Source organism: Notolabrus celidotus, chromosome 4 (assembly GCF_009762535.1).
Source record: "Notolabrus celidotus isolate fNotCel1 chromosome 4, fNotCel1.pri, whole genome shotgun sequence".
Lineage (NCBI taxonomy): Eukaryota > Metazoa > Chordata > Actinopteri > Labriformes > Labridae > Notolabrus > Notolabrus celidotus.
In genome coordinates, this window is record NC_048275.1 from 15735644 (window position 1) to 15757734 (window position 22091).

Genomic DNA, 22091 nt, shown 5'->3' on the forward strand with positions numbered 1-22091 from the left:
CACCAGTGATATCAGGGACCTTTTCTGGCAGGCAGAAGGTCTCTCATGCTGTTACACTGAGTATCTGAAATGTCATTCCGTGTGTTTGTGAGATCTGTTTTAAGTGAAATGTAAATGGTAAATTGGTTTTTAGACCGTATCATAATTGGCTCCTGTGGGCTGGGTCACCAGTGTCCTCTGCTGCTCACAAAGATAAAGGATGAACATTGTTTTTTATAGCGACCCTGAAGCGAGAGTAAAGAATCAGGAGGTGAGCTTGTGAAGTGAAGTTGCCACCTTACCCTATAGGTTGTTTGCATATGGCGTAATTTCCGTTGTGTGGCAGTGGCGCGAAATGCAGATGGGGGTCAGGAAGTGATTTGCAGCAGTCTGCGCAGAGACATAAACACAAGAAAAATGCCTACGGTTTGTGTTTTTTACGGATTCCCTAACCGATCAAACAGAGAGAAGTCGACAAGTGTTCATCGTGTCCAAAAGGGAGTGGTTCTCAAGGGGGAAAATGCAAAAAAACTCTCTGAAAAATGAGGAAACAGTGGATAGCAAACCTTACGTGTGGTGACCACTTTGTCCAGGGTAAGTTAAAGTAATGTATGTATGCTGTATATAGTCTATGTTTAAGGAGCTAACTCCTTCCATACTTTGTAATGTTATGTCTTTCCCATCTTTGTTCTGCTGGAGTTTTTAACCATTAACCACAAATAATAGGTAGTAAATGGTAATGCTAGTCAGATAGCTGAGTTAAGTTATTATTTTACTTGCTGCAAACTACCGTTGACTGGACCGTTTAGAGCGGTTAACCTGCGGTAAGTCAACAAACCTTAGTGTTGATAGCATTGTGGCTAGGAGGACAATTCATATGGAAATTAATTGAAAAATACTCACCCTGGCGAAAACCTAACGACAATCGTTGTTGAGTACCTTGATACCCTGATCGTGGACCCAACCACTCAAGAAAATTGTAAGCCTCGAGGCTTTTGAACGCCTTTATTTGCTCGGCGGTGTAAAATAAAGTCTGGAGGAAGAGGTAGTTAGTGATGTCAACGGCAGACACATTCAGAAAAAAGCTTGGGTCAGTTAAAAAATTGAAAGTCCTCATGAGAGGAGGATCTCTTCTGACATAATCCAGAATTTTTCATAGTATCGCTTTCTTATTACGGTGTCTAGAGCAGCATGGTTCGGGCTTTCCTCGGTTGCATCCATTCTGAAATTTACTTCCTGACTCCCATTTGAATTCCACACGTCACTGGCGTGACGTTATTGCAAACAACCTATTTGCTGTCTTGTTGTCTCTGTACTCTATATAAAGGTAGAATGTTGTTCATGTGTATCGACCACAAAGCAGTTCGACTCAATACTTAGTGTCTGAGGAGTTTTAAGCCTCCCCTGTATCTCCTGTAATTCTGGCCGCAGCATATTCCACACACTTTGACACATGGCAAAGAACAGGCTGGGCAACACTTGCTCCTCTGCAGACACCACACTGTCTCCTTTAGCCAAACCTTCTGCAGCTGTGGATTCAGGTAGCCTAAAGCCAGAGCTTTGCCTAAGTGGCTGAAATTTGGCCATACGTGTGAAGGCCTACTTATGCTAGAAACTAATTGGTTAGTAGGAAGTGCCGTCCAACAATGTCACACATCAAATGTGTTTGTAGTTGTGTTGTGGAGTGTGAAGCTGGCAATAACAACACATTTTCAGGCAGTCTCCCCCTGGAAGGCGTTTATCATGCTGCACTTAGCTGTTGTCCACACAAAAAGTGGAAGACACGTTCATGATTTGAAGAAGTATGCAGACAGGTGGAGTAAGGAATGGGGGGTAACAAGTCTTCATAAGCTCCTCCAGTTACCTCAGGAGACTCGCCCTCGGTGCTACAAGGCTTTTTCAGCTCTGTGCACAAACTGGTCGTCTGCCAGGTTAGCTTGTCTCCTGGCTGTTTGCTCTTCAGAGCTACATTTAGCTCCACTCATTATCTGGAAATTGTGAAGGCCTGAAGGTAAGGCTTTGTCAGCGGCCTTTGTGCTTCTCAGAAAGGTTTTCTATTTTCCATGCAAATCAGGGTATCAAGTTGGCAGCACATGGCCCGCACATTCATAACAATTTGAGGAAAGAGAGGCTGCTTAGCCTAATGCAGGCCTGATTTGATATGTAAAAAGCCACAGCTGCATGTTTTAGTCTAATGATTGTGTTTGTTAGAGAGGATACACAGCGAAGTGTGCTTTTGGCATTATCACCTCATGAACTGAATTTGTGTGGTGCAGCTTGGTATACATGCCTATAATCTCATTCCATTTTCTTTCACACTCATTTAATTTTTTTAACTAATCCTCGTTGGCATTTAAGTTCTGCACTTTTGAAAAAATTCTTAATGATGTTTCTTCCTTTCTAGGTGTGCCTGAATCGGCAGTGCCAGAACGTCAGCGTGTTTGGTGTGCATGAGTGCTCTGGGAAGTGCAGTGGACGTGGGGTGAGTACAAAGTACCTACAAGCTCAATATTTACTGGTAAATTATGCTCCGTACCCTGTGAAACAGTGGAAGCATCCTGTTAGGGCTCAGTATTTATCCATTTATGAGTATTCGAACAACATTAGGACTCTTATACGGTGCTGTAATTGCACACAACAGCAGAGGCACAGTGCAGCCTTTGAGTTACAACAGCTGCTTCTATTCTCTTTGATCAATCTCCATCATCCTGCTGAGGATAAATCAATCTGATTTAATAGCATCATTTATGGTTTACCTGTAGTCATCTATACACCATGCTCAGTCTGTTCAGTGAGAGGAGATACAGCCAAGCACTGCAGGAAGAGACCACGGCTGCTTTATAAAGGAAGTGATCACCTTTCTCTCTCAGCTGTTCTTTTCAATAATGCTTCAGGGGGTTCTTTTTATGTTCTATGTACACCGCCAAATTGTTTTAGGTACAAAATCACAATATCTTCTGATCTTCACCACCTATTATGGTCGTTTACTGTTCAGAGATTATTAATGAAGAGAAATCAGATCTGTGATTCTGAAGCTGTGTAGTCCTCACTCTTGGATGTTTAACTCATTGGTTCCCAAAGTGGGGGTTAGGACTTTCTGGGGGGTCGCTTAACACTGAAAAGCCTTCCCAGAAAAAAATTATATAGAGCTGCATATTTCATCCAGTATTTTGAAAACATATAATAAAATTGCAGTTAAATATTGGTTACAGGGGTGCTGGTGGCCTAGTGGTCTAAGCGCCCCACGTATAGAGGCTACAGCACTCGTCGCAGGGGTCGCCGGTTCGATTCCCGGCCGGTCGACCATTTCCTGCATGTCTTCCCCCGCTCTCTACCCCCCACATTTCCTGTCTCTCTTAGGCTGTCCTATAAAATAGGCAAAAAGGCTAAAAGATACAACTTTAAAAAAAAATATTGTGGTTACAATCAACCAAAAAAAAGGGGGGGGAAAGTTCATGTTATTTCCAGTTTTCTCTGTTGCCACAAAACCTGAAGGGACTACACCAGATCAAGGACAGTATCAGTGGTAGAAGGTTCATTTACAGCAGCACAGGAAACACAGAAACCTGGTCACATAGGTCTAAATCAAATTCTATACCAAACATTGGGTGCCCATATACTAAGGCTATAGTCCTCATCACAGCGGTCCCTGGTTAGACGCCTGGCTTCAACTATTTGCTGCATGTTTTCCCCCACTCTATATGCTCCCCACATTTTCTATCTCACTTCAGCTGTCCTGTCAAAAATGGCAAAAATTATCCAAAATATATCTTTTAAAAAAGATATAATAGCTATAATAAAATAAATAAAAATAATAGTAATTTGCTACCAACCAGCTAAATTAAGTTTCTTTGTCCTTAAACTGATTTAACTGACGATCAAACCGGAAACAAATTAGTATATCAATTTTTTTAAAACTATAAAATCGTAAACAGTGAATAGCACACTGAAGATCCCAGCGTGATACATGATACATGGGGAAAAAATGAAATTGATATTCTTTGCAAGCTAATAGAAGTACAGAGAAATGGTTTCCCATTAAGAGTGTGAATGTAATCCGTCCAGCAGAAATATCCAATGGTTAAATCAATTACTCTTCCATTTTCTCAAGAACTTTACAAAGTATGAGACTAGATCAGAAAAGTAGCAGCTCTCTAAATTTACTGCAGGATTTTATTATTTTCCTGTAAGTCCATACCCGCTAGTTTTGACTGTATTTCAGTAAATACGTTTTCATATATGTTTGATAGTAAGCAGTCAAGCTTTTTAAATCTTAACATGCCGTAATCGTGCAGAAATCTTCAAGAAATTAAGAGATCGAAATGTAAAGAATGACCTTTTCTGATATTGAAGCACACTGACTTCAGAAACTGAAGGTTGAGGTGAATCAGTGTGTTTGCATTCAGTCAGTTATGAAGGCTCCACCTTCGACTCAAGAGGATCTATGATTTCCTATCCACATTTTGCATTTTGTGTTAATTCCCAACAACAGAGTCCGATAAAGTTTGCCATGCTTTGTGACAAAATTAAGACATTACATTTGCCTCAGTAACCTTTCACGCACGCATACATCTCCCCCAAATCAAACCTCCCTCCGAGCCCCCAAGTGCCTCTTAACCCCGTCACCTGGTGCAAAGGAGTGTCTCTGTGTCCTGGAGGCAGGGGAGGCACTTGACTGTACGTCTGTGCTAAACCTAAATTCCCCCACAGCTGCTAAACTCTCCCCACCTCCACCCTCAAACTGACAGCTGGACTGCATTACATCGCCAGGGAATCCTCCTGGATCAAACTTCTGCAGTGGAAACCTGAGGCTTTACGGGATGGACTCTCCCTCACACATGTTTTATCTATTATGATCGCACACACACGCACAGCAATCGCGTCCTCTTGCACTGAAGGTCAGTCAGACTGACTAAATCAGAGTTTTATCTGTAAGAAATAAACCAGTTCAGTTCTCATTTTGTTATTTGAGGATTAAAAAATGCATTATTTATAAGTGGAGTTTATCTGGCAGGAATACAAATGCCATTTGATGCTACTGGATGCAGAAGAATATAACTAGTATGTACAGTAACGGTAGCTTGTTTTTGCAGGTGTGCAACAACAAGAAGAACTGCCACTGCGAGGCACACTGGGCCCCTCCGTTCTGTGAGAAAGCCGGCTTCGGTGGAAGCATTGACAGCGGGCCAATGCGACTGGCAGGTAGTGTGTGGACGGTTTAATTTCTGTTTTCTTTCTTGTAGACACAAACAGACATGTGTTCACCTGTTTCTTGCAGAGTGAAGTGATTTGTGGTTTGCATAAAAGTTTAAGTTTCCCAGATGGCACAACTCTCTCAGTCTGTAGATTTTTAAGGAGCAGTAATTTCAGTTTCAGATTAAAATGAGCAGAGAAATGTGACTCAGTTTGTCCCGCTGACCGTGGCCTAGCTGTAACGGTCTCTGCATCATGTCCTCTCATCGTTCTGTGCGCTAGATGTGCGAGTGTGTGTATTAATGTGCGTGTTGTCATATGTGGCATCAGCCGACAGCGTGGTCATTACTGTGGCGATCCTGGTTACTCTGGTCAGCCTTCTGGTAACCACCGTGATCATCTTTCTGAAGAGGAAGACTCTGCTGCGACTCCTCTTCACCAACAAGAAGAGCACCCTGGAGAAACTCAGGTAACAGATCTATCAGTCAAAAACAAAACAAAGAGCCTGAGATTTCTTTGTGATTAAAGCTCGGTAGCATTTTATAAGTTTGCTTAGATTCTGACAAAACTCTTTGGTGTTTTTGAGATTATTGTCTTAACTTGACACTGACACGTTCAGTTATTGCTGTGATAGTCTGATTTTAAAGTGTTGTTACTTTAGTTTATGCTTGTGAATTGCCAGTCATTTATTTTTAAATCTTTTTAAAGTAGTAGCCCTAAAGTTTGGCTCCCATACCTCATTTTCTATTGCAACAAATATTATATTTATAATACATTCATACTTTTTTAAAATCCATTTTGGGCTAGTTTTTGTTGCTTCCCTCATAATTAGCATCTGTTTTGTTGTGAGTGCTGGAAAAAGGAACAAAAGTCATCTGAATTTTTTCTCTTTCACAGATTTATTGACAACAATTTAAAACGTGGTCTTAGAACAATGTCAAAAGCTGAGCTGAATGAACTTTAAAGCTTAAATAAAACAACTTGTACAGTGTACTTAAAGGTTTCAACACATACAGGGAAAAAACAAATCAATACTAATCAACTGAGAAACACAAACATGGTAGTTTTACACTTTAATTTTTATAAATAGAAGTTCTGAATGTCTCAGATATCCACTAAAACATGTCAAAAAACTGCATTTTGTGCATTGAAATCCCCTGAAACTTTATGTTCTCTGCTCTGTTAATTAGTAATGACTAAAAAAGCTTGTATTAGAGCCCAAGCTCAGAATAAACACCCTTAGATATTATTTATCAAGTCTAACACTATAACTAATGTGCTTCATTGGGAAGCTGTTGGTACGGTTTGATCATATTTGATTGACATTTGTCTTGCAACGTAAACAAGCTGCCCAGAAAAAAAATCATCACAAATGAGCTTTAAATGTTGAAGTTCGTTTGTTTTTTTTAAACTTTTTATTTGCTTTTTTCCAATATTGACAAACATAAAGCACAACAAATACACAAAACATACACAAACAAACATGAATATAGTAAGGGGCACCTTCTCAATATCTATATTGTTGTTTTATGAAGTCGTTTCTGCACAACAGTTATCACCACTGGTAATCAGTCCATTTATTCCAGCGTTGATCATGGGTCCTTGCTTTAGTCCGCAGGTAATGTGTCAGTTTTTCTATGGAATATATTTCTTCCACTATGGCCAACCACTGTGCTGGACTTGGAGGATCGCTTTTTAACCAGTTCCTTGTAACGGCCTTTTTGCAGGCAAGAATCAAAATTTTAAAAAGGTAGATATCTTCTTTAGGGATCAAGTTCACTAGGGATCATGCCCAGATAAAACAATCCGGGGGTCTCTTGGGATCTTGTAACACAGAATATCTTCCAAAGACTGAATAACACTATCCCAGAATGTTTTCAATTTTACACACAACCAGAAAATATGTGAGTGATTGACATTCAATTGACCAAATGTTGAAGTTTTTTAAGTAGCTTTTACATTTTTAATCATATCGGCAACTCTTTAAAACTCACAAGTCTTGAATTTTACTTTTATTTTTAATACATAGTTGAACTTTTAACCAGATAGCAGTGCACATGTTAAAAATAACAATAATCTGAATATATCTTAATGCAGTGATTTTCAACCACTGCACACTAGTGTGCCATGACAGATCATCAGGTGTGCCGTGGGACATTATCCAATTCCCCTAATTAGTAAAAAAAAAAAAAAAAGAAAGAAACTATTCAAATACTGCAAATTATTTGGCATGTAGTGTGTCTGTGCCTGCAGTGTAGTGACTGGCAGAGTCACTCACTACCCACCCACTGGGTGGCAATAAAGCGCAATAATGACCTTGTTAATTTAAGACAATAGAATGAATGATGCGCCGAGAGGTGTGCGTGACAAGAAGTAGGCATACAACAGCGTTAGATAAATATTCAAAAATGAAAACTCCAAACTGGGCCCTGGATAAATTCTAACCTGGATGAAAAGCGTAATATGGGAGGTGGAAAAGGCAACTTTTATGAGAAAAACTACAATGGTGTCTGTGAGAGCTCTCAAAGCTAGCCATTTAGTAGCTGAACTCGTAGCCAAATCAAAAAAGCCCCACACTGTGACAGAGACATTAATACTACCTGCAAAAGCCATTGTAAATGAGATGCTTCGCCCTGACAGTTAAAGAAGTAGCCAAAGTCCCCATCTCAGATACTTGGATTCATAAATTGAGAGACTAAATGTGTCATTTTGGAACACTTTTGGTTGGTGGTGTGACTAAGGATTTTTTTAATGTAAGAAATGTGCCTTGGTTTAAAAAAGGTTGAAAAACACTGTCTTAATGAACAGATTCAGAGAAGAAACTACCGACTGGCCCTTTAAGTGCTTCTGTTGTTCTTATAGATCCATGGAGGCAAACAGGCCCGTCAGCCCCATCAGGACTCAGTCTTTGTACAGACCCACACCACAGCGCAAGCCTCCACCCAAACCCTCCACAGCCAACATCTACAAGGTGAGTCGTCCCTGCATCTCTCAAACAGCCTGGCACACATGCATCAGTATACCCCACATGTTCATCCCGTTTGTTTGTTTGTTTACCTTTTCTGTGTTGTTTGTGTGCACATTTTCTGTCACAGCCCATTTCATCTGATTTCTTTTGTAATCACACTCTATTAGAGCCTTTCACTTACCTGCAGTCGCTTTAGAGTCGTCATGCCTCCCGGCTTGTTGACAAAACAAGTTGACGGCAAGCGGGGTAATTGATTCAGCCTCACTATATCTCGCTCCAAGAAATATTAATTACCTTGCTATTGCTGACAAGAGGCAGCGAAACATAATTTGAGAGATGGCTCCAGTCAGATCAGATATTGAGCCACTTTTATTTTTTATTTCACAACAAAAGGAGCAGCGCTGATTGATCTGAGCAGAGGAGGAAAATAGGTGTTGATGTGTCTGTGTGAAAACATGACCACAAAAAGGAATCATCTATCATTTATCACACGTTTACCGACTCATGTGTGTTTATCTGATTTGTGTTCACACTAGTCTGTAACTGAAGTTGATTCTTCTTTCGGTGTAGTAGTATCAAGTCCATCAGAGTGACTGGCTCAGCTTGTCTGTTCTTATTACGGTCAGCACTTTAGATGTCCGCTGATGTCCAGATGTCAGTCAACATCACAGCCGCCCTTTGTAATTACATCTGCAGCGTGTGTGTGTTAAGCCAAATCCTTTCTGGCCATTTTTGGTGTTATTAGTTTGTTCTGGAGCGAAGGGATAACAGCTGGTCAGGACATGTGGTCAGGCGCTGGCTTTTACTATTTCACAACGTCATATCTAATAATGTTGTTTTAAAGTTTAATGACTAACTCTGACTTCAGTTGGACTGGAGCGAACGTTTAACTTTTATGAGTTTTTTGTAATCATTGCAGAATACCAGGACTGCACTAATACTTAATTAAATGATAACTCATTGTTTTCATTTTTGTTTTATTAATCTAATGTAAGTATTAAAAAAAAAAAAGCTGAGAAATGCTGCATGTGGTGCTTGAAAAATTGTCTTAAGTTTACATCTTCACTGTTCTGGACCAGAGCTGAGACATTAAGAAAACATTCTGGGGAAGGGAAAAAGACCACACTAACCCTAACCCACAGTTTGAAAAAACAAGCTTTGGTTACATCCTAAATTATCCAAAGTGCAGAAAGGGAACGCCAGAAGTAGTAGCAGGATGATGTAAAAATAATTGGCTCAATCCTCCTATGTTCAATGCCACTCACAGCTTTGTCTTACCTCAAAAAAATACTGGTGTTGTCTTGTTGTCACACTTCACACAGGAACTGTCTGCTTACATCTGCAGAGAGGCACATTCCTGTAGTGAGACACATGTTTAAAAGAGGATTCATCGAATTTGAAAAGCTTGAATCAACACATCTGTGACATCTTTCTTGCTGTAAGACAAATAAGTAAGAATCACAAGTTAAAGTTCACAGATTTGATCAGTGTCTTATTATTTCAGCCCTGACTGTGAGTAAATGTAAAACTGATGTAAGGAACTTTTTTGGGTGGCAGTTTTGACGTTCCCTGTGGGTAAAGACATCCATCACAAAACTTCACTGATCTTGTCGTATTCATCACAAGATAGTAATTCCTGATGACAAATCTCATCCTGTTTTCTTTTAACAGTGAAATGTGTCACTTATTGTGAATGTTTGCTGTTGAAACAGATCCGTTATCAAAAATAAAGTAACATGAAATAAGCATAAAAAATTACGAAATATTATTTTTCAAATTTCAAGCTTGTCGCTGGTGGTCTTGTTTGCTTTTGTAGGTTTTAAGCAGTTTTCATTTTGAGTTTTACTCTGTTCACAACCAGTTAAAAACTCCTCAGAGGAGCTTTAGGGGGGGGAAATGAACAGCTTCAGTCTTTTATTGATTTAAATGGCATTTCTGAGATGTTCCAGTCTGGTTTTAAGTCACGCCACAGCACAGAAACGGCACTTTTAAGAATTTTAAATGACCTTCTTTTAATAGTTGACTCTGATAACTCTGTGGTCCTGGTCCTTCTGGACCTGACAGCTGCCTTTGATACGGTGGATCACAAAATCCTCCTGTCTCGCTTAGACAGCTGTGTGGGCATTAAGGGTACTGTTCTTAAGTGGTTTCAGTCTTATCTCTCAGACAGGAGCTTCTCTGTCCAGCTCGGCCAGTATTCTTCAGCCACTTCCCCCCTGAGCTGTGGGGTGCCTCAGGGTTCTATTTTGGGCCCCCTCCTCTTTTTCGATATATATGTTACCATTGGGATCCATATTTAGAAAGCACAATGTCACATTTCATTGCTTTGCTGATGACGTACAAGTCTATCTGCCTTTAAAAACAAATGAGCAAACCTCTGTCCAGGTCTTACTAGACTGCCTCAATGATATTCGATCTTGGATGGAAGTGAACTTTCTCTCCATGAACAAAAATAAAGCAGAGATTATTTTATTTGGTCAACAAAATCTGTTAGATGGCTATTTTTTAAATTTGTGTGTATGTGGTTTCCGGTACTTCTAGAGCAAGACTCAAGCAGACACATGATGAACTGCTGTTTTTAACACTTCTGCATTGGCTTCAATTCTCAAGGCTGGATGTTGCCGCTGAGGGAAAACATTATGAAGGAAAGTAAAGTTGAAGAGGAAAAAGTGTAAGGAAGTCAGATGTGAATGGCCTCTTTTTCAAAATAGACACTGTGATTGTTCACAATAGAAAAAACAGAGGTGTAAAAAATACATGGATGAAAGCTCCATGTAGCTCCTCCTGTTTCAGGATCATGGAATGATTCCGAGATAACTTTGGCCTTGTTTTCTGAGACAATTATATGAAACAGGTTATTAATATTGTTGGTAATTTTTGTGTTTTTCTGCTATTAAAAGTAAAAATGTCTACTGAGACAAACTAACAGATACCACAGAAATAACTTCCTCTCACCCTCTTCTCAGCCATCCCTCCTGAGCTCGGAGCCTCTCCTCCCTCCACACAACTTCCACTCTCACAGCCTGCGCCGCCTGCCGCTCTACCAGCCCCTGCACATCAGCCACCCCATGCCTGTGTCTCTGAGCGTGGGCCAGCCCACCCTGCCTCCTCTCCCAGCCCACCACAGGGTGCTGCCGGTACACAGGACCCTCTCACCGCCTCGAGTGCAGCCTTTTCTCAGTCTGCCACGCCAGAAGCCGTCATACAGAGGAGACCAGGTGTGTTTGCAGAAACGTTGGTTGATGTTTTATGTTATGCACAAACTTTGCAGCAGTGTGACTTGTTTAGATCTCAGCAGCATTTGAACTAAAGAGTACATAAACCCCAGAGAGTTTATAGCTCTGCCTTCATTGTAATTCATTGTGTTTTAAAATAGGAGCTTTAATGGACCATATATATTGCATAGCCCATTAAATTCATGTTGTGTATATTTTACTGTACATTACTCCTCACCATTTTATAAAACACATCATAGATCTTTACATGGGTGTATTTGAGGCAGCCATTATTTTTACTTCATTTCAATCAAGTATGAAAATAAACCTGCTCAGACTTGAAACTCTCTTAAAACAGGTCACAGTGAATGTTTACTTTGGCCTTTTTAGTCAGAGTCTTAATGGATGGTAGTGAAACCTTGGTGTAATTAAGGTCCTACATCCCCATAGGACTCTTTTTAAAGGTTGGATCTCAAAACTCTGTATTTTTGCACAGCTTGCTAGCCCACATATCGACAGTAACATTCAATGCATTTTCCCTCCCTGTGATCCTGAGTTAGGCTCTCCTTTCTGCTGAGCTAGCAGTATCGGATGCAGTAGAGATGGTAAATCCATCTGTCCTTTAGATTCAGTGCTACATCCAAATTCTGGTGCCGTTCCGAGCAAGGGCAGTAAGGACAGTGTCGTTGGATGTTGACACTCCAGCTTATGGTGCATGGGAGAGTCCAGGACGTGTGACATTCAAAAAAGAAAGGAGACTTCAACTTTGTGATGTGATACTTTCTCTCTGGTGGATTAAGAACATTCCATAATCCCAGATGTACAACAGAGCATGAAGGATTCAGAGGGAGGTGCGCAGAAATCCAGTTTGTCATACCTTCAAGGTTAATAATTCAGGCGTGCAGCAGCAATGCTGAAATGTAACCGAGTACTTTTAATCAAGAACTGTATTTAGGTACATCATAGTAGGTTCCTATACATTGCGTGTGTTTTTTACTCCACCTTATTGATTATGAGGTGTTATTTTACATGAAAGTATGCTTACAGTATAGAGCACAATTTCCCAACATTTCTGGCTCAAGAGGCTTCACAAAAAAACAAGTCCATTCAGGGCCTTGTAATGTGTTTCAGATGTCTGTAAGTTGTAAGAAGCTCCACCAAAGAGAGATTTTCCTCTTTATCTCCTCTTGTGCTTTTCATTAAAAGAAAAAGGCATTCAAGGCACGAAGATGTTAAATTGTTCAGAAAAGAGAAAAGAGAAAAGTTACAGTTTTGTCCTCAGAGTTAGGCTCTAACCTTCCATCGATCGTGTCAAACTCCTCATATTTATCTTGTCACCCTCTGGAGCGGCTCTGACCACTTAGACTGCCATTCAGTATGTAAAGTTGTTAAGGCAAGCTCCATTACTTGTATATATTGTTCAGCATAAATGGTGCCTTCCCAGATGTGCAAGCTACTCATGCCTTTGGCTCTTATGCATCCATATACCATCTTGGATGCTGGTTTTTGAAGTGTGCACTGATAATAGGCCCGGGGTCCATCCTCTCTTTAGAGCAGAAGATGCAGCATCCATTATTTTCAAAAAGGATGTCAAATTTTGATTTGCAGCAGTGTTTCTGGATCATGTTGATATATGGTTTCCTCTTTGGGAGGTAAAGTTTTGACCTGCATTTGTGGATGCAGCAACAAACAAGCAGGAAGTGATTTTAAGTCCGTGCAGTGAATGATTCTGAAGCTGTTTAACTATTGACTCGCACAGTCTCTCACAGAGTTCACCTCTGACAGTCCCTCATTTTAGAGACAGCGTCTGGAATGCTCTATTTATACTCAGTCATGTTACTAACCTGTTGCAAATTAACCCAATTAGTTAAGAAACTTTTTCAGTGTTTTGTACTCCCTGTCCCAACTTTTTGAAATGTGTTGTTGGCATCAAATGTAAAATGTGTTTTTTTTTAATTCGCACTCTGGATTAAATATAGGGTTTAAATTATTTGCAAACCATCAAATTCTGTTTTTAATCAACATTTTATACAGCTGTATGTCAGAACAGGTTTATCTTTCATAACCTAAAACAAAAATGCTTCAGTTCTTCTTCCAGAAATGCAGCACTTTTCTTTCAATAGAGAGATTTGACATTGATGCATATCCACTTTAAATCAATAAAAGTCCTGAATATTTTTTTGTACCTCTAAAACAACTGCCAACATGTCCAGTATTACAACACATCACCTTCAATTGATGTGATCATGTGCCAAAAAGAAACGCACTTAAGCTGAAATGCTGTGGTTTGCTTTATTAAAAGGCTTCTCACTGGCCTGCCAAAACAATGAAACCCTCCTACCTGCTAATATCTACTAGCTCATATCACTTTAATGAGACAGATGGAGCGAACAAAGACGGCACACAGGCTGCAGGTCAGAAATAGCATAGAGGATTCTGCTGGGATTTAATAAGAGGCCAGCAAGGACGTACGGGACATCAATCCTTAAATACAAAGTGTATTACAAGCTTATTGTAATACTTGACACAACCTCCCTGCTGTCTGAGCCAATACGTCTCGTTTTGAAAGACTTTTTCTCTTGCCTGCATTGTGGACTGAACTGCATTAATGTTAAGGTGTTTCCAAGGGAATAAAGCCCTGCATTTAATACAATGAGACAATACATAAAAGAGAGATAGTGAGGGAGCTGAGATAACCGACCTGCTTGTTATAATCTTGTTCTATTGGTAGAAAAACACATATGAGATACCTGTTGAGTTCAATAAATGTGAAGCAAATGAGCTCAGACTGTGTTCAGGCACACGGCAGTATCAAACTGCTGGGGAGTAAAAACTTGCTTTTCCAAAATGTCATCTTTTCAAGAATTTGGAGGATAGAGTAGAATAGCTTTGTCTTTTTGGCAAGGCGACCACGTACATTTCAATCCCTCTGGTGGGTTTCGTAAGGTGCCAGTAAGCTGGAGGCTCATAGATCTTTTTCGAGCCGCTGAGGACGATGCAATCCTTCATTTTGAATTAAGACATGTGAACACCACCAAGACTCCAGTTACAGTGTGGGGTTTGCTGCCAAGAGCGGCATTAGAATGCACATGGGTCCTGGATTATTCTTGCATGTGAGTGGATGCATCTGTCCGTTTACGTCTTTGTTTTCCTTGGTGCACTCCCTTGAAAAATGTCCTCATTTTCTGTTTCTCAAGGAGTTATTCTCCCCTTGAGCTATAATGCCCATAACTTAAACATGTAGGAGTTTAAAAGGAATTAAGTTGTACTTAAAACCACAATGAGTGTCACCCTACTTATGAAATACTCAGAAACTGAACTGAAACTAACAGAGACAAGTTCAGATTAAACACACTGTTCTCACTGTGTCACAGATTCAGAGTAAGACTGACCTGCTGTGATGTTAGCAGAGCTCAGTTTGATTAAAGCAAATCAACATTTGACCTCTGTAAGGCATGTTGTGTTCTGAACTGCTGCTGAGGAGTTTTAGGCTGTTGTATGCTGAGAGATTTGTGCAGTTTGAGTTTGTAGAAGCATTTCTTTCATAGTTTGGAAGATACTTCAATGACTTAAAGAATATTGTATGGCATGGAGTATGTTATGCCCCTTCTATTGCTGGCCAAACAACATGAAAGGCCTATATCCTAATCCTACATTCAGCCATGATTTTGCTGCAAGTCTTTTTATTTTATAGTTCACACTATGCGGTTGTTACAGAGAGAGAAAGAGAGAGAGAGAGAGAGCAGAGTGGTAGGTAGCAGAGAGGTAGAGCTGCACCTGCAATGCCGCCACATGAACTGCTACTTGCTGCTGAGATGGATCGGTACCTTATTTTAAAAGCTCCTCTAACTGTTATAATTAATGAAGAAAGTAAACCTAAACCTGAGCCGTCACCCTCGCCACCCTCAGATAATAAGACTGCAAAGACTGTTCCTGCTGCTACCTTTAAAAAAAATGCCTATTTCCCTCAAGCCCTCAGCAGCTACAGAGAGTTGGAAAAGAAAAAGAGACGAGAAAAAAAGATTAATTTACAGAAATGTGTAAAGGCTGTCAGAGTTAAGGTGTCAATTGTAAGGTCTGAAAGTTAACGCATATTTTTTATATTGCATGGTATTTTATCCCTTTGAGCACACCGTAGTTAACCGTAGAGTCTTCCTGCTTCCTACTGCCATCGTGTTGTAAAATGACACCACTGTGCTTTTAAATGGCACATTTCATTAAGAAAAAACTCCTGGACAGCTCAGTCCACAAGTCAAAAGTTATACTACTTTAAGCCACCACATAAGAGCTAAAGCATACAGGTCAGACTGATGATAGCAGGAAACCACATCACAAAAGCCAGCAGAGCACATCTTGGAAATCTCTTCAGACCTGTGGATGAACACTTAGAAGCTGTCTCCTACCTCTAAGTCATGGTTTCAGATCACACTGGTGTAGCAGTGAAGCATTTATTAGGATGATACAAGTAAAAGTCAAGATCATCAAGTACATTTTATTGCATTCATTTGATTCCCCAAATCAAGACACTGTTGTCAAATGGGATAGACCAGGGGCGTCAAACTCATTTCAGTTCAGGGGCCACATACAGCCCAAGATGATCTGAACTGGGCCAGACCAGTAAAATCATAATATAATAATCTATAAATAATGATAACTCTACATTTTTCTCTTTGTTTCAGTGCAAAAAAGTACAAATGTACATTCTGAAAATGTTCACATTTAATGAACTATCTTTCTACAGAAACAGCTGTTGTATTTTTTGCCATGATGAGTCTCAATGTGGGAAGAATATTTTACTCTTTAAACCCTGAAACCTGCTGCGAACGCACCAAACACACAGGTTACCCATTCACCTGACACAGAGTGTAATGTTAACAGCAAAAGAACAGAGATTATAATAATGAAGAAGGTAAAGTTGACTATTCTGGACCCCCCTGCTTGAGCATGAACAGTTTGCTTGCTGGACAGTGTTGTATGTAGGGGTGTAGTGCTAGAGCTAGTAGTTAGTGGATCACCTTATGGTGCTCTAAAAAGTCTTTATGAATCTCAACCGAATTATGCAAACAGCAAGTCATCTTTTTTCTCACTTTGAGAAAAAAAGCGCCGTTCAGGTGCGCTCCGTCAGCACTATGTTTTTATGCGACCCCCAGAGGACAAATTTGAAATAGTAGTTACTTTTATCGAAAAATTGCAGTTAATGTCTTCTCTGTAATTTTGTCACTCTTCAGAGTCATCTCGTGGGCCGTATTGGAACCTCTGGCTGGCCGGTTTTGGCCCGCGGGCCATATGTTTGACACCGCTGGGATAGACCTTTGACACAGGCTATCACCTGAAGAGCTGGTAGTCAATCTGCCAATGATCTCCAGGGTCTGACACTTACTAATGCAAGATCAGAGGAGGAACACCTACACAGACTATGTGGAGTTAAATGAACAGGAAGGAAACAATAAAATCACAGTTGTAACTAATAATAGTTGAGTTTTGTTGTTTTGTAACGTCTCTTCTAAGTGGAAAAGAATGAAGTGGAAGAATTTCGGGAATCCAAAGTTGGTTTTCTTAATCCTCTGTTATGAGTCACTTCCAGTATTTAGTTTGCTTATTCTAAACAGCAAGAAACTAACATCCACTGCTACACTGGCAAACATTTTCAACCCTGACCTAAAGAGCTGAGGACTTCTACCCTATATGATTATTGAGTGTACTGTATCTATTATAGCATCTTTTCAACAGAATGTTGAATCAGGCTGCAGGAATTTGCCCCCTTTCCCTCTTTGAGAGCTTCAATAATGTTGAGCCATAAGACCTCTTGTTGTAGCCAAAACTGTGATTCATATAAATCTCCTGGGTCCCGCAGCACTGAGTGTAACAGTAATTCTGTATGTTGAAGTGACAAACTCAGTCACGTCATGATTTTCGCTCACTAAGCCTCATCCATGCATGAGATGGAAGAATGTGTTACTTGAAGTTTGTCCACTTTTTCCTCTTTTCAGCATGCGTGTGTGTGTGTGGGGGGCGATGGAGGTGCAGTTTGATGATGTAGAAGTGTGTGTGTTTGATGGTTCCTCTGCTGCTGGTAGCAGATGTTTATCACTGCTTGCCTCCTCTGCGCTGTAGATTAGTAACACATGATGGCACCTCATTCAGATAACCTTCTACACACACACACACACACACACACACACACACACACACACACACACACACACACACACACACACACAGCTCTGCCACAGAGGTGGTGGAGACACTGATGAGGAGGAGGAGGAGGTTTGGGATTCATCTCATGTTGGCTGTGGGAATTCAGAGGAGAAACTGATAACACAGTGCCCTCTAGTGATACGTGTCCACATTTGTCTTCAAATAGCTGCTAAACTGCTGATGCATATTTAAAGGGGTGTAGAAGGAGCTGGATAATTTAGGTTTCTGTGCACAGTGTGTCAGGATAAGAGTAATGCCCTGTGTGGTGTTTGGAAAATCAAGTTTGCTGCCTAAGATTAATTGTAAGTAGCAAATAGGACACTTCAATTATGCTCTATTACATGCTTAATGGAGTAATCGAATAAAGGAAAATCAAAATATATAAATCTGATCTAAGGAAATTAAATTACAGGACTTTTGACTGGATAAAATAAAATATACCCTTAGCCTTTATATGAATATATTACAATGAGCACATATGAAGTACTAACTGTTTTCTTCTTCTTCTTCTTCTTCTTCTTCTTCTTCTTCTTCTTCTTCTTCTTCTTCTTCTTCTTCTTCTTCTTCTTCAGGACTTTGAAAAACCCAGTCCACCCCAGAAACCCCTTCCTGCAGACCCTCTGGGGAGGAGCTCTCGGCTGGGTCACCGTGCCTCAGCAGCAGGAGTCCACTTCTCCGGAAATGGACCCCTACCGATACCGATCCCCACAGTGCCCAGGCCCCCACCCAGCATCCCTTTACCCAGCCGGTCAGTACACCACGACAGGAGTCACATGTCTTCTAAGGCCTTTTCATTGTATCGTTGGTTTTACACAGTCTTGATATGACCTGAACCCTGGAAAAAGAGCTGTCAGAATGCTTTCACAATGTTTGGCAACTAGAGATGAAGAACACTTGTTTTCTTTTGTATTTTAAGTTGTTTTACTGTTAAAGCCTTTATCAATCATTATCACAAGCTTAAGGGTAACTTTCTTTCTCTTCTAACTGAGAATCTTTTCTTTCCTCTTGGAAAAAAAATCTTAAATGCTGCAAAAGAGTTAATAGTTTAATTAATCAGTTAAATGTATGTATTTTCCAGGCAGGATATGTTGATTTTTTTTATATATTACAAGGGTGAAAAAAGCCAGTCTTTGTAATTTGTTCTATATAACAGATTGGTGTGGGATTATGAAATATCCTGGTCACAACACACTGTTAGCTGTTGGCCACTACTGTGTCAGCCGGAAAATTTGTTGCTTAAAATTAGCTCAAACTTGTATCAAAATATTCATTGTAACTTTTCGTGTATGAGACAAAAGTCAAGCACATACCAACATTAGTGTTTGTGTTAGAGCATCTTAAAATATGCTACATCCTGTGGCAAAGTTGTTGGAACTTTATTGATCCCAGAGGGCAATTTGGTTTGCAGTTCACCAGCTTGTCGATAAACAACACAAACACTAACAGGAGACAAACAACACTCAACAGTCAACATGTCAGTGACAACAGCAGTGCAAGATGGGGCTTGTCATAAAGAGTAAGATAATGTTAAAATAACTTTATTTTTAAAACACAGTATCCAGGAATAAATATTTAAAAACTTAAAAAAGACACAACTTCACAATTTCACAAGGACAATCTATAAAAAAAACTGTTAAAAACTGCTATTAGCATTCAGAAGTCTGATGGCAGAAGGAGGTCCATGCAGGTCTCCAGCCAATTTCTCAACACAGGGGCTGAACTGACCAGAATAACCTGTGGGTAATGAACACTTGCTTTTAAAAATTACCTCATACAATCCCTCTTTAAAAAAACTGAACTATCCCTTTAAGACATTCTTCAAAGTTCAGTTAACTGCATTCTTTCAACTAGCTTTATTGACAAACATAATAGAAGATCATCTGCATATTAATAAACATTTTTGGATTGTGTTCTAATATTACTTCGAGGATATAAGTTGAATAGAAATGGTCCAAGAAGTGAACCTTGTGGAACTCCATGACTAACTTAGTGAATGACACACAAAATAGAGGACATATATTTGTATACTCTTCTTCAACAACAGCATTCAGTTCTGATTTGTGCTGGCTTTAAGTGGTACAAAAATGTAGTGTAATTGGTAATGAGTATGGCTCTGTTTATATTTCAGACCTGTGCCGGCGTTGCCCTACAGACCACCAAAGATTCACAAGGACTGCTGAACTCTGGATGTCATGGATGAGGAGAGGGAGACTTTTTGATTTGCACTATTAACTGAGACTCTGTAACTCTGACATTTTGGACAACTACAAGTATGACAGAGTCTCAACTGAAGGGGCTAATGTCACACCTTGGTGCTATGCCTCTCATAGGTGCTTTGTTGTCCTGGCTCAGGTACCAATGGACTATTTATCTATTTAAGTATTTAACTTTGATTTTGACAATTTGTGCACAGTGCACTCTGATCCAGAGTGAGACGGAGGAAACATTCTGTTTTGGACTTTCTTTGTTTTGTTTTTTGCATTTTGGGCAATTTTTATACTTTTTTTCTCAAATGAAATGCTGAAGCATAAGATGTTTTTATATCAAGTGACGTTGCTTGAATTATTGAAGCACCAAAAAAGGTTTGGTTTTGGATTAATGTGATGAAAAAAGGGAAAAGGAGCACAACACATCAAGTTGTCAGAGAAGCTTGTGGGCTGTAGAGGAAAGTTTATCTAGATTTTGTATAAAGTATGTATTCAAAACCAAATACATCATTTATATTCATGCTGCCAAGGTTCTACACGGTGGATATCAAATCTTTGTGTTATTGTTTAAACACATTGGACTCATAACAAAGCGGCTTAGTACATCTATATTGTGGGATTAACCTGAACAGCTCACTTTACAGTCTTACAGCTGGGCTCTTTTATTTCCTTATAAGTTCACTTTTGCAGAACAGAAAAATATCACATATTTCAGCCTGGCTCTGACACACACACAGCCCCTGAGGCTCCAGGCATGTGTTGGACTCTCAACACGCTCTCTTGATAACTGGCAGACGCTGCAGACTCTCCACAGACTGATTGACAGACTGATTGTGTTCCAGAGAATTACACCAACACCAAACAATTCAACAATAACTGGTGTTTGTATGTTCTACATTATGCTCACTTTGCCCTTGAGTGTGCGAGCCAAGAAGAAGAATGACTTCAGCGCTGCGAGCTTTGCCAAGCTCCCCCCTCGACTGTGCGTGTAACAAGATGTTTTACCGTATCTGTCCTGTCTTCTTTGTTTTTTTGCCTTCATTACATTCCATTTGGATTTTGTATGATTGTTTTTTTATTGTTTTACTCTGAAGTTATTTATATCTTCTTGGGATTTTGCATCAGATTCAGAGTTGCACTTTCAGTTAAGTAATCCTTGATTGTTAAATGTTGTTGACCTACTGTTATACAAAAGGGATTCAACTGTTAAGAAATGAACTTCCAAGTTCTTTTTCTCCATGTCTGTTTTATGTTGTATCCCTTATGCAGCCCTTGTCCTCTCACAACTGCAGAATGATTTAAGTCACTAAAACCCTGCAAACCTGTGTTGCATTTAGGTATGAGAGTGTGTAATGTATTTTGGAGGTGCTCAGATGTGTCAGACAGTTGGAGTAACTGCTCTCCAGCAGAAAATAATTGTCAGTGCTGTGTCAGTTTGTGGTTAAATGTTTATACCATCTGTAAATTCTAAATGTACTGTGTTTATTTCCATCACTATGACATGTTTATAAGCCATTGTAAAGTGTAAATATTGTATGTCAGTCGCCATTTCTGTCTTTTATTTTTTGTTACAAGCACAGCAAGAACTGCTCTGAGGGTGAACCCCTTTAAATCAACCTTGGTGATGACAACATGTTCAAATTTAAATTTATAACTCTTAGGTTGAAACTTTCAGAGAAAACATTTTATCATGGTGGGAGAGGAGGGGGGGTGGGTTGACGTAAGAGTCAAATAAAGGTTCCTTTACGAGTGTTTATAACAAGTTGTTTGTTATTTTATTAATACTTTGAAGTTCTCTTTCGTTAAACTTCAAAAATCAAAGATAAAGATGGCAGAAATGGTTTGAAACCACAAAAGACTGTTGAAAAGATCAGTAAAAGTTCATCAGGGTAAAGATTTTATACTATTTGATGTATGTGAATAATTAAATGTGTTGTTGTTTTTGGGCCTTTGAGAGCAAGAGTGCGCCTAAAGCCCTATCTGCAAAATGCAACTCAGCTCATAACAAAGCCACCAAACAAAGACTTTGATCATTTGAAGTATTTTCATTGGAAACAACTTGTATCATGAAACTACTGTGGACAAACAAACAGCAACATATGGTACTTTATTTTGTAATGAATTCACAAAACTTAAAACAAAAAATTAGGAAAAACTAAATCAGGGTGATTTTCTCATCATGTCATCTAATCACTGGGTATTTGTACCATTTATTAGTGTCTCAAAAGTTCAGAATAATAAGTTTAATACTCCTCTCGACTCACTTTTTGAAGTGTCCATCAAATCTGCTCGGATGTTGAAAAAGCCAGAACAGGTTATTCAACGCTGCCA

The 22091-nt window shown here is 39.6% G+C and overlaps 1 protein-coding gene across 1 annotated transcript in view; it reads left to right on the plus strand.

Moving 5' to 3' along the window:
* Nucleotides 1-21517, plus strand: part of adam12 (ADAM metallopeptidase domain 12) — a 124560-nt gene extending 103043 nt beyond the window's left edge. Inside the window, exons 17-23 of the mRNA XM_034681058.1 lie at nucleotides 2384-2461; nucleotides 5073-5181; nucleotides 5503-5641; nucleotides 8035-8143; nucleotides 11107-11358; nucleotides 18126-18301; nucleotides 19682-21517. Coding sequence (XP_034536949.1) covers nucleotides 2384-2461; nucleotides 5073-5181; nucleotides 5503-5641; nucleotides 8035-8143; nucleotides 11107-11358; nucleotides 18126-18301; nucleotides 19682-19733 — 915 coding nt within the window. The 3' untranslated portion in view covers nucleotides 19734-21517. The remainder of the gene's footprint in view (nucleotides 1-2383; nucleotides 2462-5072; nucleotides 5182-5502; nucleotides 5642-8034; nucleotides 8144-11106; nucleotides 11359-18125; nucleotides 18302-19681) is intronic.
* The last annotated feature ends 574 nt before the right edge of the window (nucleotides 21518-22091 follow it).